We start from the raw sequence: 16,793 nt of genomic DNA on the forward strand, positions 1-16,793 counted from the left end.
TTTGATGATTTCTTCCTGAACTGTTAAAGCTGAACTCATGGATATTTTCACATGAACACTGGGTCAAAACATAATGCATCCCCCCTCAGGTCCAAGGAGTTGTTTTAGTGTCTTTCAGCTCAATGATTTTGGTTTAACAGCCCGTAACTTTTAGTTTTAGTTTATTAGTCTCACCGCTCTCATCAGCAACAGAAAGAAGTTACTTTGAGAAAAAAAGATGCAGATATTTTTTTCTGAAGAGGCGTTGGAGCTCAAACCAGAGCCAGAAGAATAAATGTGACTTTCATTCACCTGGTCACCAGGAACATGTCTCAACAAATGAATGCTAATGTTGCTCCAGGACTGCTGGAAATGTAAACAGGCAACTGTTTGCTAACGCATCAGCCATATCAAACTGTAATAAATCAGATGTGGTGCTTTTTCAGCCCACTGGTGACAGAAAAAAAAACATTAATATAGCTTTAAACTTCAGACTGTAAACACAACACTGAGACATTATCACCATATAAAGTTGATACGGTGAACGTGTTAGCAAACAGCTGACTATTTACACATCCAGTCATCTGTTTCATGACACCTGATGAATGTGAGTCTAATGTTCACTCTCCTTTTAGCTGTTTTTGCCTCCACCAACTCCTCAGAGAAATATCTGGCTCTTTAGCGACGAGATTCTCCTCTTTATCTAACGTTTTCCAGCTAGTTGTCAGCTTTGTTTGCTTTGCAGGTAGCCTGCCGTTTTTAAGAGCTTTTGTTTGCTTCCAACAGATGTCGTCGGGAAACCCAAAACAATGAGATAAAACGCTAAAAAGCTCAGTAGAGATGAGGGGAAATGTTGATTTGGGTGATAATTCTCTGTGGATTTGTCATTAGTAGTGATGCCTGTCACATTATATGCAGTAATCTGACCCATTGTTTATACAAAAATATGAAGTAGTGCAGCTTGAAAGTTCTTTCTTTGGAACGGAAACTTTTAGTGTCACCGAAGATATTAACATCATATCTGTGTCTTAATGCTACGTGTGTTCTTTATGTTTGTGTATGTGTTTCTAAGTGAATGACAACACACTGTACACACACATACTGCATGTGTGTGTGTGTGTGTGTGTGTGTGAGAGAGAGAATGGCTGGCATTCCAGTCGGGAGAAGATCCTATGGAAAATAGTGCTGTCTGTCAGCCTCTATCTCCTGATGATATCTCCCCTGTGCGACCTGAGGAGCCGAGTCTAACAATGGCGGGCCTGTCTGTGGCAGAGGTATGTTGTATTTGAGCTCCCCTGAAGACGCAGGCTGTGGAACAGATAAAGACCTCGCATGTCTCTGCTTGCCTCTTTCACCGCTCTGTGGCTTTGGAGACCGGTGGGGGGTGGATGGGTGTGGAGCTAGCACCATTAGGAATACCACCCAGAGTGGGGAGAAGTGTGCAAAACACACCCTCGGGCGCTCTGTCACTCTATTCAACACTCGGGCTGAAGTATGTGCCTTTTTGCATTTCTGCCTTTACCTACTGTAACATGGAAACTGCAGTCAGGTCTTAAGAGGGGCAGCCTAGGCCTGTGTAGCTTAAATACACACACGCTCTAAGAGCATCTTGTTTGAAACAACAAGCACTTAAAGCACCCACCTCACTAGATTATCTTTATATGAAGCAGGCGTGCTGGTTTTGAAACCCTTTTTGCATCACAAAGAAGATGTCTTGGAAAGTTTGCCGCGGTGCAAAGAAAGGTGGAAAAAAAACGTCCTGTTCTTCCGATTTGCTTCTAGGAGAAGGCGAGGGGATTACAAGAAACAGAAGGTGCGCTGATGTGTGTGCGTGTGTGTGTGTGTGGGATGGAGAAAGATTGGGAAAAATAAGAAATAAGAAAGAGGAAAAAGGATGTTGGGGTCCCTCTACGCCTCTGGGGTTGCCCTGTATGTTAATCAGAAACACAAGGTCCCCCCCCCCCCCCCCGAGTTTATTATCACAGGTGCAGATAGTTTGGGGTGACCAGAGGCTCAGCACCAACACACGTACCCCACCGGCTGCCAACAGATCAGCAAGCTTTTTTTCTCTCCCCCCCCCCTCTCTCTTTTAATGTTCTCTCCAATCCACAAACAATTCTCAACAACACTGGCCCGAATGTTACAGCAGAGCCAAGCTCATCCCAGAGCCACTTGGCATGTTCTTATCTGCCCTGCAGCCTGGCAGACAGATTTCGGGCTCAGCTGCCATTTGTTTTATTTACAGAGGGGAGGGGTGGGAGATGTTATAAAGTGCCGTATAGTACCATACCTTGGCTCTCATGGCCCGCTCCGCTTCCAGCTCCTCCTCCAGCTCCTCAATCCGAGCCTGAGGAGAGAAAAAAGTTTGACGTTGAAATGAGTTTCAGTGAAACGTCTCAAAGAATAACAGTCTGCTTTCACTAAACTATAAAATATGAGTAGGATATCTGAAGTTGAGCTGTTATCCTCTGGTTTCACAGTGCCTATATCATTCTGACAGAGAACAAATGGGGCGTCACCTCCGGAGATTGTTTGCTATTTCAGGGCCGCACTTGTGTGTGGTGAGGCCGTTTCATACACTCTTGCTTTCTCTGGGGATTTGGCATGCCTCTGGCTTTTTCCTCAGGTAGCAATTTAGGGTAAGAATGTCTGTAGTCACCATCATTATCTGTATTCTGACCCAGGGCTGGGTCTGCTATGTCCGGTCAGTGAGACGAAAAAGCATCTGTGCCATTTTCATGACATTCGAGGAATTTGTGTTATGTTTTTGTGTTTTCTTGGTTTTACAGTTCTGGCTGGAAGTCAGTGACACTTTCCCCAAGAAGAAGCATCAAGGTCTGAAGATACAGTGGAACTAATTCATCATACGCTCACTTACATATTTTGTGATCAATGATTTATGTTTTGTGGCGCTGCTATATTGACCATTCTAGTAAAAATCTCAGTGAGGCTTTATACTAGTAAATAAGGTAATATATCTATCTATTATATACAGTATATGTTAAAAAGATGAAAAGAAAATATTTTCATAGTATGCATGAACACTGTTCAAATCACTTAAGACATGATTATGTAGGATATAAACTATGTTATACTATGTCTTATAATGAGTTATAACTGTGTTATGAACTGTTTATACATTTTTATAGAAGCTTCACAGTCAGAATAATAATTGTTGACAAACAAATTAATAAACACATAGTAAAGTCTTTTAATCTGCTTACACACACTTTATAGCATGTTATAAACCATTAATGAACTGTTTATGAACTTCTTATTAATGCCTAATAATGAGGTTATAATGAAATGTTACCAATATAATGAATACATTTAGATCGATTTGATTGAATGTTTTATGAAAAAAATAAAATCATTTTGTCTTGAGGCAGAAACACACATTTATTCATGTGCTATTACATTTGACAGCCACACTAGTAAAATGCTACTTACACATTAATGTATTAGTAATAATAATGTTGTTTATTTAATATAATATAGCAGTCTCAAGACCCATTTTTTACTAGTACTTATAGTACGTATTTTTAGATTATACTCCTGCTATTTTACGCAAAGGATGTGAGTACTTCCTCCACTCGTTACAATATTCATATAACTATTTTTAAATGCTCCTAACAATATTTGATCGAATTCTGCTCCGACAGTCAAAACAATCAGCCTGATCTACCATAAATAAATCACCCACGGCATTTTTCTCTTCTACTCATCTTGTGCCAAAGGTGCGTTTTGTGTTCGTGCTGCTAATAAAAATTTATGGCCACTTTCCCAACATGGCCGCATCCTTCCAAGCTGTGTCATGTTCTGCGCTATCTCCAGTTTCTATCTGTGTCAGGAAGTGTGTCTGACATGGAATGCAGCCCAGAGCCATTCACAGCAGCTACACCTACAGCACACTCACTGATGTGGTGAAAGCCACTCACCGGCTACACGGCTCCCAAAGCTCCACAGACATGACAGCATCACAGACTTTAGGATAAGATTAACACTCACAAGCAGGGAATTACCATGCACTTGTACCATTATTAATGCAGAGAGTTTGAAAGTTTCTTAGAAATGACCCAAAAGCAGGCTCAGATATTACATAGCTTAACATAAAAATAGCACATAAAGACATAAACCTATCCTACTTTTTTTTTCAACAGTTTTAAAAGTTAGAACGGGCAGAAAAAATCAAATAAAAACTCACATGCCAGCGCAGGACATCTGCAGAGAGAACAGCCATGGTGAGGCAGCAGCAACCCAACTGACTGACTGACTGACTGTCCCACACACACACACACACACACACTCAAACACACACACACACACACAGCTTCACTGTTGATCCCCTCCGGCATTTTACTGTCCACACCCCCTTATGCATGCACAGCCTTTTTCTGTCTCTCACAGTTCCCCACTCACATATCTGTTTCTTGTTAAATTCCTACTTTCCACAGCCTCAAACCAGCCTCAAAATAAATATTGTGGCTCTAATACAATTGTAGAAAACATAGTGTACTAACAGTGTTAAGATGTCTGAGCCAGACTGCATGCATAAATGCAATTTGGACTGCTTATCTATGGCAGAAAGAGTTTATACATCGATTTTGTGCACTTTTCTAAATGAAATTTATTCTGTTTTAAATCATCTCCACACCGACTTCTCTACTTAGGAGCACTCTTGGAGTCATATGGGGAAATAACAAAATTAGCCCATCATTGCTGAGAATGGTTACAGGGTTTGATCTCCATAATTGTATGTGCTTAAAGTTTTAGCTTTCTTTTTTTCCGCTGTACTCCGAAACCATAATAATTGTCCATAAATTGCAATCAGATGTGGCCTCATAGCTGATGTCTCCCTGCTTGTGTCTGAGGGGATATTCAGCGGCGTGGGCAGTTATATCCTGTGAGATCCCCCCTCCACCGCTACCCCCCCACCCCCAATGTCAGTCGGAGGGGAAAACAAAGCCAAACAATTTCAAGTCCTGCCTCTGCACCAGACACGGACCATTTCAGACCCCCTGCTGATGTCAGTCCGCCATACTGTCCACACATGCTCACATCAGCTCAGGTCACCGCGACTGGGCTGCTTTGTTCTTTTAAATGCCTTCAGATGGCAGTGCACGGCTTCCAATGCCAAAAGTCACGGTTGTTTGGTTGGCCTGGTGATGACAGGTGCGGTTGACCTGGTACAAAGACTCGTGGTGCGGGTGATGACGCAGGTCAAATCAGTGGTCTATTAAATGACGCGACACCTGCTCAGCACAGGTGCACATTGTACAAGACAGATAAAGACTTTCGAGTGAGACACGCATGATCTTGCATGGTCCGTTTTGAAGTGGTCTCTGTTTGGAATTCAAGTTAGAAATTGAGTTTTCAGAATTCAGACTGTTCCAGACCAACTGCAGGAAACACATCATTACAGTACACTCCCTGATTTGTTTCAGATCCCAATACTGTCCCAAAATCCCAAACCTTTCCTCCCAGCTCACTTTAGCGCGCAGTTGAGATAAAGACCAACTTAGAACAGCTTAAGTTGTGTGTTAAAGTGTGAAGGTCAGCACTTTGTGGACGCATTCTGAATTAACCCACAGGAATAGCGAACAGCGAAATTTGCTGATTCACTTTCTTTCTCAGAGCTACAACATGTAAAAGGAGGTGCAGCATGAGCTGCAATCCTCAGTATTCCATCTGTGTCTACACAGGATGTACTGTACTGAGTGTAACATCCTTGTTTTATAAAGCCATGTTTTGGCTTTATAAAATTTTACAAAGACGTGGATCACAGGTGGAGCTGAATGAAGCCTGGTTGCTTGTAAGGGCACCTACCTGTCAATTAAGGTGGCCATGCTCTTAATCCTGCATAATTTTAAGACTTAATATAATCTGAACAGGTGAGTTCTATAAAAAGTCACCCTCAGTACGGGAAATTAGCTATAGATACCAAAACAGTTTTTTGTACCAGGCTGTAAACATGTTTATTTCTGCTGTGAAGTTTTAACATGGGGACTTATGGAGACTGACTCACTTCTGGAGCCAGCCTCAAGCGGAGGTTTGGTGAAGTGCAGTTTTTTGCACTTCACGTTGGCTTCACTTCACAGCCACGGGGGATTGATTGAAATGGAGGAGTTTAAAGAATTAAGTTTAAAAATATGTTTTAGGTCACATTTCTGCATGTACAGCATGTGTAAAACATGAGCTACCCATGTAGACAGCATAAAAACATAGAAAATGTGTTCAGACGAGTAAAGATTTACACTAATTAGCATGTTGGGTCTCTGTTTGGGGGATATGGAATTCAAGCATGCACCTCCCACAAATTCTTTTTACATTTCTGTGTATAGAATTGTTCATTAGTAGGTATACAGGTGTTGGTAGTTGTAATTTTGACCTTAGATAGAGCTTAGATAGAGATCAAGCAATATCCCCCTGCTTCAAATTTTCAGGCTGAATTTCAGACTGTCCTCAGTTTGACCTGAAATTTATATCAATGTTCTCATCTCACTCCTGTAGTGAATCAACATACAGTATTTTCCAAAACACTGAACTATCCTTGTAACTAAATAAATCTGGTGCAAATATAAAGCACAGAAATTTGGACATCTTCTCATTCAAGTCTTAACACTGAAGACATCTGAAGACAACACATATGGAATTATGTGATAATCAAAAAAGTGTTTAACAAAGCAGACTATGTTTCATATTTTAGATTCTTCAAAGTAGGAACCTTTTGCTTTGAACTTTGGACACTACATTTTACATTTTCTTCAATTTCTGGTCCAACCCATCCCAAACTCATCTCAGGTGGGTTAAGATCAGGGGATTATGGAGGCCAGGTCATCTGATGCAATACTCCGTCACTCTCCCTCTTTGTCAATTAGCCCTTACAGAGCCTGGAGGCATGTTTTGGGTCATTGTCCTGTTGAAAAGCTAATGATGTTCCCACTAAGCTTAAACCAGATGGTTTGAGATGATACGTCTTGCTGAAGAATGCGGTGGTGGCCATGCTGGTTAAGTGTGCCTTGAATTTCGAATAAATGAACACTTTCACCAGTAATGCACCCCAACACCATCCCACCTTCTTCTGTCTCCATGCTTCGTGATGGGAACCACACATGTAGATATCATTCATTCACCTTTTCTGCATCTCACAAATACACACAGGTTAGAACCAAAAATCTCAAGCAGTTCTCTTCTTCTTGTTGGTCTCTCTCAGTAGTACTTTCTTTGCAGCAATTCGACCATGAAGGCCTGATTCATGCAGTCTCCCCTGAACGGATGATGTTGAGATGTGTCTGCTACTTGAACTAATTTATGTGGACTCTGAGGCTCTAAGGTGCCATTAACTGGTCATTTCTGAGGCGGGTAACTGTGAACTTGTGAACTTATCCTCTGCAGCAGAGGTAACTCTTGGTCTTTTCCAGATTGACTAATCCTTATGCCTTAAAGTAATGACAGACTGTCATTTCTCTTTACTTAGGTGAACAGTTCTTGCCAATCCTACCTCTAAAGAACACATCTCATGGTTTCAAATGCATTAAGGGAAGAAATTCCCCTAATTAACTTTTGACAGGACACACCTTTTAACTGAAAAGCATGTGAGAAGGTTTGTCCAAACTTTAGACTGGTACTGTTGAACCTAAGTAAGTAAGTTCACAATTGTAGATTGGTGTTTAGGTGTGGGATAAATTGTTCACTGAACAGAACATTTGTGTGCTGACTATATATCACCAATGGCGTGTTTTGCCTACAGCTTGTTGAGCCGATGCCAAACAGATAATTAATGCAGCTTTAAAAAGTCAATTGACCCGAACTGCATAAAAAATAAAGACTGAAACAACTTTTATCAAAGAAATAGACCCCATAAAAACGGTTGACTCTGACGGGAAAAGGGGTCACTGTTTCTGGAAAGAAATCTTGTGGTTAAATTTATTGGCATGATTACTACAAACAAAATTCCATTCACCTACATTTGTTTGGGGAGAAAGCAGACAGCTCAGCGTCGGACTGTGCCACGATCTGATGTGACACCTCCAGTGAAACATCTGGTTTAAACCAAACAGGCCGTAGGGCTAGACCGATCTTTATCTTGTCAAGATTGTGATGACCCTTTACAGCACCGTGGCTGAGTCTAACTGCTTTGCGACCATCTAATAAAACCACTAAGAACATGTAAGAAATCAGGGCTTGTGACCTCCGTTACACCCCCTTCAAGCCGACTGCTTTAAATTTCAGCACATCAGAGGGGGAGATAGACAAAGCTATCTCTGTGATTCCTCTCTAGTTTGTGGGCATATTCATGTGACCTTTACGTCAAACCTAGACGTGAGTGGGCGACGGAAGATGCAGTCAGCTGGGCTTGCCCGTCCACCTGCATCTTAACCAGTAGGAGGAGCAGAAACATCCACACACTTGAAGGCACACACGCACACACATATAATGGCTTCATTGTGAGATAGGGAGAATGGCAACGCTACAGTAAATGTGAAAACATGCCCACCCTCAAAGACACACGGATCGCCTTTCACTCCTGCGATCGGAGACAAAGGCGCTCTTTATTTTTCCCCTTTCAAACCTCTGGATGAAACATCAGGCTCCCAGAGGCATCGGCGGAGCGGAGAAGCACCAGATGAGCTTTGAAACCACCGTCTTTAAGTGTCTCTCGCTCACTGTCTCTTTCTCTCTCAGGAGCATCTCATCCCATTCGCTCCATCCAAAGGGACAGACACAGACAAAACACATTATCTGCAACATGCACCAGTAACACTGATGAAAGCTCTCAGACTTGCTTGATTCTATCTGGATGGCACAGAAAGATTCACAGAGAGAAAAGCCTCACTGTCTGTCCAGGGCAGACTAAACACAAGAGTAAACAGTGCACTAAAACCAACACAATCCGAACAAATAATTCTGTCCTAATCTTAATTATACGATCATCATGTGCTGCACGGCCTCTCAGAAGTCGACTCCTGAAGATGGTGTTTTAAACGGCATCATCTTCAGTGGTAGGTGGTCACTGCTGTGGTGACTTTCCACTGCACACACCAAAAACTTAACATGTTTATAATCTGTGTGGTCATTACTGTGATGACTTTTTCCTTAGTTTTGTTGTGATTTGAGGTTCAGTTAGGTGGCACTCTTTTGTTCCACTGTTAGGGCCACAGTGGTTTTGGTCAATATACCAGTCACAGTCACTGATAGCTCTTTCAAACTTTGGCTTTCTCTGCATGCTGAGGAATTTCTAATTGAGGCTCCAGTGAGAGTAATACTCTGTATACTGTTACTATGTTTTTTGTATCATTGCATGGTGCTGAGTTAGCGTTATCATAGCCAGCATATTTAAGATCCTTTTGCAGAGTTCTCACTTTCATATGAGTCAGCTGGAAACAAAAGAAAGTCAGCTGGAGTTTCAAGTTAACTGTTAGCTAGCTGATACAGCTGAGCTGAGCTGATGGCTAGGCTTCCATCCAAATATGTCACAAATTTCATATATTAATGTGCATTTCCATCAACCACTGTCATATTAGCCAATATTAGTGAGTTATGAGTGTGTCAAGATAAACAGCTGGTGGTGCTAATTCTCCTCTTGGGTACCTTCAAACCATTGTAGAAGAAGAACAACATTAAATCATGCGGCAACCTTTGGATATGGTTGAATAGTCAAAAACATTATCTCCACATATAACCACTTTTCCTTGACCTTGTGACGTTTTTCATCAAGGTCAAGATGTGAAGGAGAATTCATAAGTAGTTAGGAGAAGATGACAATGGTGTTCAGAGAATCCGACTGTACTTACACTAGACTATGTCATTATCTGACGCCGAATGTTATTGACATGATCTGTGGTAAAACTGCAAAATTCCGAAGATGGACTACAAAACGTGCATCTGAGATACTCACTAGATAGTTAGTAAGGTTCCTAAGCAAAACTGACTATTCGACCGCACCCTGTGTGTGTGTGAAGTGAAGCCAATGCAGATGTGCCAACACTGCAGTTCCTCAAACAATCTCCATAAGTCCCTATGTTAACTGTACTGAGGGTGAATTTTAATAGAACTCACCTGTTCACATTGTATATAACGGCTTAAAGTTATGTATATTTGACTTTGACTGACAGGTGGGTGACGTTACAGGTGGCTTGTTTGAGCACCCAGGCTTCATTTAGGCCATCTCATCTCCACCCATGATCCACCCAGGATTAGTGGGGAGCAGGTGGAGGCACGTCTGCCAAGATGGAGGCGATCAGAGCCTGGCATGGCTCTTCAGAAACAGGTCATGGATGAGACGTCCATATTTATACAGACTTTACAACTACTTAAACTACTAGCTTCAATAAGTGTCAGAATATTCTTGTGTAAATTAAACATACTTAACAAAAGAGCTGTTTACTTTCTTGTTTCTTCATACTACATGTTTGTTTGTACACACAAGCGCTGTGGATACTCTGCACTCAGAAGTTGAGGTGGTTCATAGTGAAGCTTGATTTATGTTTGGATGGTCAACAGCTGCCATGAAACATTGTTCAATTTTGACTGATTCAGGTGGTTCACTGACGGGGTCCTGGCATCCTGAAGCCCTGGCATGATTTACTGGAACATCTAAGTGGAACTGATCCATCGATAATGTTATTTGCTGCAGCTGTGTTTTTCCTGCTATGACAAGTCAGAATGTCAGACTACAACAGCCAGAATACATAAACCGTGTCATAAGTCAGCTTCATTTACTGTCTTTCTCGATCTGTCATCAACATATGCATGAGATGCAACACTAGCTTTTGTACAAGGAGACTACTGAGTGTTGAGCAACCAAGCATAAATCAAGTTTAGATCTTCAGTAGAAATCTTAACGCCTGGAGACTTTAATTCTTCCACGACTGCCATCTAAAAGTTTCCACTTCATGTCATCGACTGTTGTGATCTGACATGAATTAACAAGGTTATGGACAGCAAGTATGAAGCAATAAGTACGATCAAATTACACTTCAGCTCTGTGAATAATAACTCTATCTCCCATTCACTTCAATTTAAGTTTTTTGACTGTTTGCAACCGGCCAGTACAAACACTGATGCACTGTGTGTGCAGTGCCATCCACCTTTTTTGTACATGTATACAATGCTAGACTCTGAATGTAGAATTTTTTTCCAGGGCTGCAAAGACAAACAAACTGTAATCTGAAAAAGTGGTGCACATAAAGGACATGGTGATGTTAAGCGTGTTAACATGTTAACTATTGCTAACTAGCACTAAAAGCAAAGTACATCTATAGCTTTTTTTTATTATTTGGCCATAAATCACAATATTGAACAAACTTAAACTTTGACCTAATGATGACACAAGATGAAAAGTCTGGATTCATTGTTTGGGAACCATCGTACACAGTTTCATCGCATATCGTCCAATAGTTGTTGTTTTTTTTAATATATGTTAATTGATTATTAATATGTTTAATTCTGGACCAAGCACCAACCTCTGCGGCTGGGAAATGAAGACAACCCAGGAGAGGCAAAAACTGCAGTCCCTCAAACATCTCTTGTGTGACATGTCTTTGTTTCAGTTATATAATGCAGACACCAACACTAACATCAACGCATCATTTGAAGCAGAAACTTCCGTCTTAGAAAAAAGAAACACAGATCCAACATGTCTGAAGAAGATGTTCAGAGTCTAAATAACTGTGAAAGCAGAAAGAAAAGCCGCTGACTGCAGCTACGCCCAAACTGCTCACAGTCACCCCATCAGAGAGAAGCAGGAGATGGTTATCAGTTTGGATGTAGGCGGTGTGTTTTAACCATCTCCTGACAGGCATGGAGCTGTGAAGTGACTGCTCCAATCACGAGGCAGAGCCCAGCAGCTCTGTTGAAAGGCAGGAATGTATCTCACCACTCTTCTGTAAGCTACAGCTGAGCTCCCTGCACGTTCTTTTAGGAAACCAATATCCTGCCATCTGCCAATCAACACCACATGTTATTCCAGTCAAATATTATCCACTTCAAATCACTGACGATTAGTCACATCTTTCAAAAATCCTCTTACAGTGTCACTGCACTGTCTTACTTTTGTGAGTTTTCCTCATCACTTTCCATGAAACCGTCGTGTCCACCATATCCTCAAAATGTAAATAAAGTGCTCGTGTGCTCCAGATGATTCGCAGAGATTCATCTTGGAAGCCAGCTGCAGATTGAGGAAGATTTCATCAAGCTACCCGTTGGATGTGACGTCATGTAATTGCGCAGTTCTTTGAAAATGTTCACCACATCTCTCAAATTAGAGGCTGCAGATGGACGGCACATACCAGTCCTGATGCCTGGGAGATGGCTATCAACCAAGAAGGACTTTGTGAATTCCACAAACAGTCAGTGAGTCCTACTATTAAGTATTATGTGTGTATCAAAGCCTGATGTATCTTCTTCCTCTGCGCCATGGAGCTCCATTTGTGTTCAAAAACTATTAAAACAGATTCATGAACCTCATTATTGCACCGGCTGACATGTTTGTTACCATTAGCATGAACATACACACTGTCCTCAATCCTCCATACACGGTCCTGCTGCTGGAAACACTCAAAAGAACACCAAATGTGTGTAAATCCACAGCTGAAAATAGTCCCTAATAAATGCATTATATTCTCCTGTTTGAGTAATGTTTGATTAAAACTACAGTTCCCAGATGTTTTAGGAAATTACTGAGCCCATCTTTTTGAATATGTACATCTTCACCAGTTGCCATCAGGTTCCACACACAAAGAAGGGAAATTACTGAGAGACTGACTTGCACATTGTTGGCTTTGGTCTTCTTTAGTCCATTAGAAGATGCATTAAATTAACACAATTTAAATGTTGGAGTTTATGTAAACTAGTCTATAGTTTAGAAGAAAAGTGAAACATGTCGACACAAACATGGTTTTGTAGTTTTGTAGTGTAAAAAACACAGAACATGAGTGTGTCATGAACCTTGGTGAGCAACATTTAAGTCAGTTTCATCAAAATTGCACTCTTACTGAATGATGCTGTAGTAGTAGAACTACACTGATTGGTCATTCATTCAATTAGTTGCCGACTATTAAGTAAACTGGACATTGTGGACAAAACAAGACATTTAACGACAGCATTTGGGTTTTGGGAAACACTGATCAACATCAACATTTTATGGATGAAACAACTAATCCACTAATCGAGAAAATGATCGACCATGAACCGAGCACCATCACAGACATCCACAAAATCTTTCACAGAATACTGACGTCTGTTCACGGACGGTGGTCTGACCTGCATATCCTTGTTCTTCCTCTGTAGTCCAATGTTCAGGGCCTCTTCTGCTTCCAGCTTGGAGGTGGTGCTGCTGATCTCCAGGTCCTTCCTTCAGAGAGAAACACACATTATCGAGTCAATCACACAGAGTAAGCAGTAATCCAAAACTCAGTTTAACTGAACACACACTGAAGTTGGATTTATACTAGACATGTGTAGACTTGTCAGATTTTACATGATATAATCTAAACAGATGTACGATACATAATCAGACCACTGTGTTTAAATTCTTTCATTTACTTTGTGTTGAAGAGTGACGATGAGCTGTACTCATAGAACGATATATTTTGCCTGGTTGCCATTATAAACAGGAGGCTGCTGCTGTTTATGTTGTTCTATTTGCAGTGAGAGACAGAGAGCGGTGATGACAGGAGGCTGAGCGTTTGCAGTACAAAGGCCTGATAGCATTTCATCAACTTGGTTATGCTAACTACAGTAATGTCATCTTCACTCAACAATCTCCATCGACATCGCAAACTTGTCGGAAAAAGCTGAGTCATCACAGGCTCTTGTGGTCTCCAGGTGCTATCACTGTAGCTATAACCCCTTCATGCAGAGCTTTTCATCCAGCTTTAGTGGCGGCTGAAGTGGCTCATCAACAGAAACACAGCTAAAACATAAAAACATAAAAATAGAAATCTTCAAGAATGCCTAAACTTTAAATATATTTTAGACAAAATATTCATGAAAATTTCAGTCTTTTGTTCAGTTATAGCAGAATTCAAACTGTTTACGTGGCAGAGCCAGCTGCAGAGTATATTTTCAGACATAGAATATGTCACATTTCTGGCTTGTCTGTCAGTTAAAGTAAAGCTCACATACATACTCTGTAATGGCTGTTATATGGTGTGTGTGAGCGGTGATGGTGAGGCCCAAGTGTGTCAGGCCGCATGAGTGACATTTACGTGATAAAGCGAGACACGCGAGACGATTTCTTGCGTGCAGTTTTTTAATAACGCCTCAAACTGAGTGACGGTTTTTATTTCTCTCTCTCTGTGTGTTTGGAAAACACAGCGCCTTAGCAACCAGGCGTGTCACTCACCTTATTACTGCTCACACTTAAACAGGATCACGATCACAGATGCCAAAGACAACAAGTTTTAACTTCATAAAGGAGATATTATTGCTCAGTGATCGCTGCATTCTCTCTGTATGTTTGTGTGAATATTTTCTGACAGTTGGTTCTTGTCTTCGGTTAAGTGTTACTGCGAGGTGAATGATTCCATCTGCTCTCATATTACCGAGGGCAGATAGCTACATGTTAGTCAGTCCCTACGGGGAACACAACTCACAGTGGAGTTAACCGGACTGTGGAGCAGGTATATTATATATTCTAGCCTGACCGTCCAAACTGTTATCTATCAGGATGTCAGGAGTCATACATCTGATCACAGCAGCTCTCATTTCAACGCAACATTGATAGACGGCTGTGGAAGACCTGTTCACGCATGTGTGAGATAGAGCTTTTTTCGGCTGATATACTGTCAATGTTTATAGGATAACTTTAAAGCTGTATCATATTTGGCATGAATGTAAACTTTCTGAATTTCCCTGTTTATGTTTGTGTGTTTTTCCCCTTATGATCGCTGACTGGAGGGGATGCTTTACTTCGTCTTTTTAACTTGATTGTGATGATCAGAACTTCAAAAAAGGAAATAAAGAAAGAAGAAATCCTGTAATGTGGCTGAGTGAACTGTACACATCATGCTCATGTTTACAAAATCAGTCTGTTATCATTTAATAGGGAAGAAAATCAAAGAGAAAATGGAGGTCAACGAGGCTAAGAGTGTACAGAAAAACAGGCCACAACGGGGTTTTGAGCTAAAAGCTAACACGCTCACAGTGCAATGACAGTTCATGCTGAGGTTTAACATAAACAAAAGTCCTGCATTAAAATGTTATTTAAGAAAAATAACATAAATATTAGCACTGATACACTTAATGTACCAAAAGTAAAAGTTCTTGACTAGTCATAGCAGATGGCCGCTCACCAATGAGTTTGTTTTTTTCTCAAGGTTTCTGCCTGTTCAAAGGAACTTTTTTCCTTGCCACTGTCACCAAGTGCTTGCTCATGGTGGGAATTGTTGGGTCTCTGTAAATAACAGTCTAGACCTGCTTCATATTGTAAGTATCATAAGATAACTTCTGGTATGATATGCTGCTAAATGTAGTGAAGTAGAAGTTTAAAGTAGTAAAATATGGAAATACTCCAGTAAAGTATATAGTCTCTGCATGACTAATTGTACATAAGCTCATTAATTGAGAAAGTGTACACGGTGCAGATGAGAGAGATTTTACAGCTGTTTTGACCTGGTGATCAGCAAAGTTATTACAGTTCATCCTGTGTGGAACATGAATGTCTGAACTAGATTTTACCACCATCCATCAAGAAGTTACTGAAAAAAACCCTGTTAACCTCAGGGTGGCACGATGTAAAAAATTTATTATATTCTGCCAATACATGAAGTAGATGTAGAGTAGAAAAAAAGTGCGCACAAAACGTCATGGGAATCCATCCAGTGGTTGCCGAGACGTTTAGCTTGGACTGTGGAAGTGGTCGACTAACCAACAGACCAACGCTGCTGTCTCTGGATCCATGCCACCAGCTAAAAACAGATTTAACACTGACCAACACCAGAATTTCATTTTGGCTTCAGGAAAGAAAAAATTCTGAGCAGTCCCAGACAGCGGTTTGACTGGATGTGACCCTTCGGCACCGTTTTGTTATTCAAGCTGATAACTTCAGCGTGTGTGTGCGCATGTGTCTTTGACCTTTTGAGGAGGTCTTCCAGTCCACTCCTGTTCTTCTCCATCTCTCCCAGACTCTCCTGAGTGGATCTGCTGTCACCCTCCAACTTCCTCCTACTCTTCTCCAGCTCACCACGCTGATGTCGCTCCTGCTCCAGCTGGTACTCCAGCTGAGGACAAACACCGTGACAGGAAGGACGAGGGGTAAAATACAACGATCACATCGCCATACAGCTGTAAAAGGTATAACTGAAGGAGGGTTCAGCTGTGTTTTTGAACATTGAACATTTTATTAACTATAATTGCCAATGGCTAAACATTTTGTGCCAGTAATCAATATTTTTTATATTGACCATTTATTACACTTGACAATTTTTATACATAAAATAACATGTATTCAGTGTTCCCCCAGATTTGCCAAGGTCTATTGGCTAACAGGGTTACAATTAAGTCAAATAACTTTAAGTTTCCATGGCTCATATTACTGTCAAATGGTCGGTTCATGACCTTAATATTACTGCAGTAAATTTAATGCGTGCAGCATGTGTGCTTCTGATGGATGCTAAGGCTCGAGGAATATAGAGTGTTCTGTATTAGACTGATCTTTAATTAAAAATCAGATATACTCCAGTCAGTAAAGTCTTGATGATATAATATCTAATATGATATAGCAAAGTTTAATCAATAACTTACTTATTCTAGAATTTACGCAGTGAACACTACTCTATCTATTTGAGAGCTTTTTATGGTTGTTGTTAATT

The 16,793-nt window shown here is 40.9% G+C and overlaps 1 protein-coding gene across 3 annotated transcripts in view; it reads right to left on the bottom strand.

Annotated features, from left to right (window-relative positions):
- LOC104919493 (putative uncharacterized protein MYH16) overlaps nucleotides 1–16,793 on the bottom strand; it is a 61,466-nt gene that overhangs the window by 14,395 nt on the left and 30,278 nt on the right. For all 3 annotated transcript variants that reach the window (XM_010731531.3, XM_019271408.2, XM_019271406.2), the window contains 3 exons: nucleotides 16,057–16,202; nucleotides 13,243–13,333; nucleotides 2,270–2,326 (listed from right to left, as the gene is read on the bottom strand). In XM_010731531.3, the coding sequence (XP_010729833.1) occupies nucleotides 2,270–2,326; nucleotides 13,243–13,333; nucleotides 16,057–16,202 (294 nt within the window). The remainder of the gene's footprint in view (nucleotides 1–2,269; nucleotides 2,327–13,242; nucleotides 13,334–16,056; nucleotides 16,203–16,793) is intronic.

The sequence above is a fragment of the Larimichthys crocea genome, chromosome XVI (genome assembly GCF_000972845.2).
Source record: "Larimichthys crocea isolate SSNF chromosome XVI, L_crocea_2.0, whole genome shotgun sequence".
Lineage (NCBI taxonomy): Eukaryota > Metazoa > Chordata > Actinopteri > Sciaenidae > Larimichthys > Larimichthys crocea.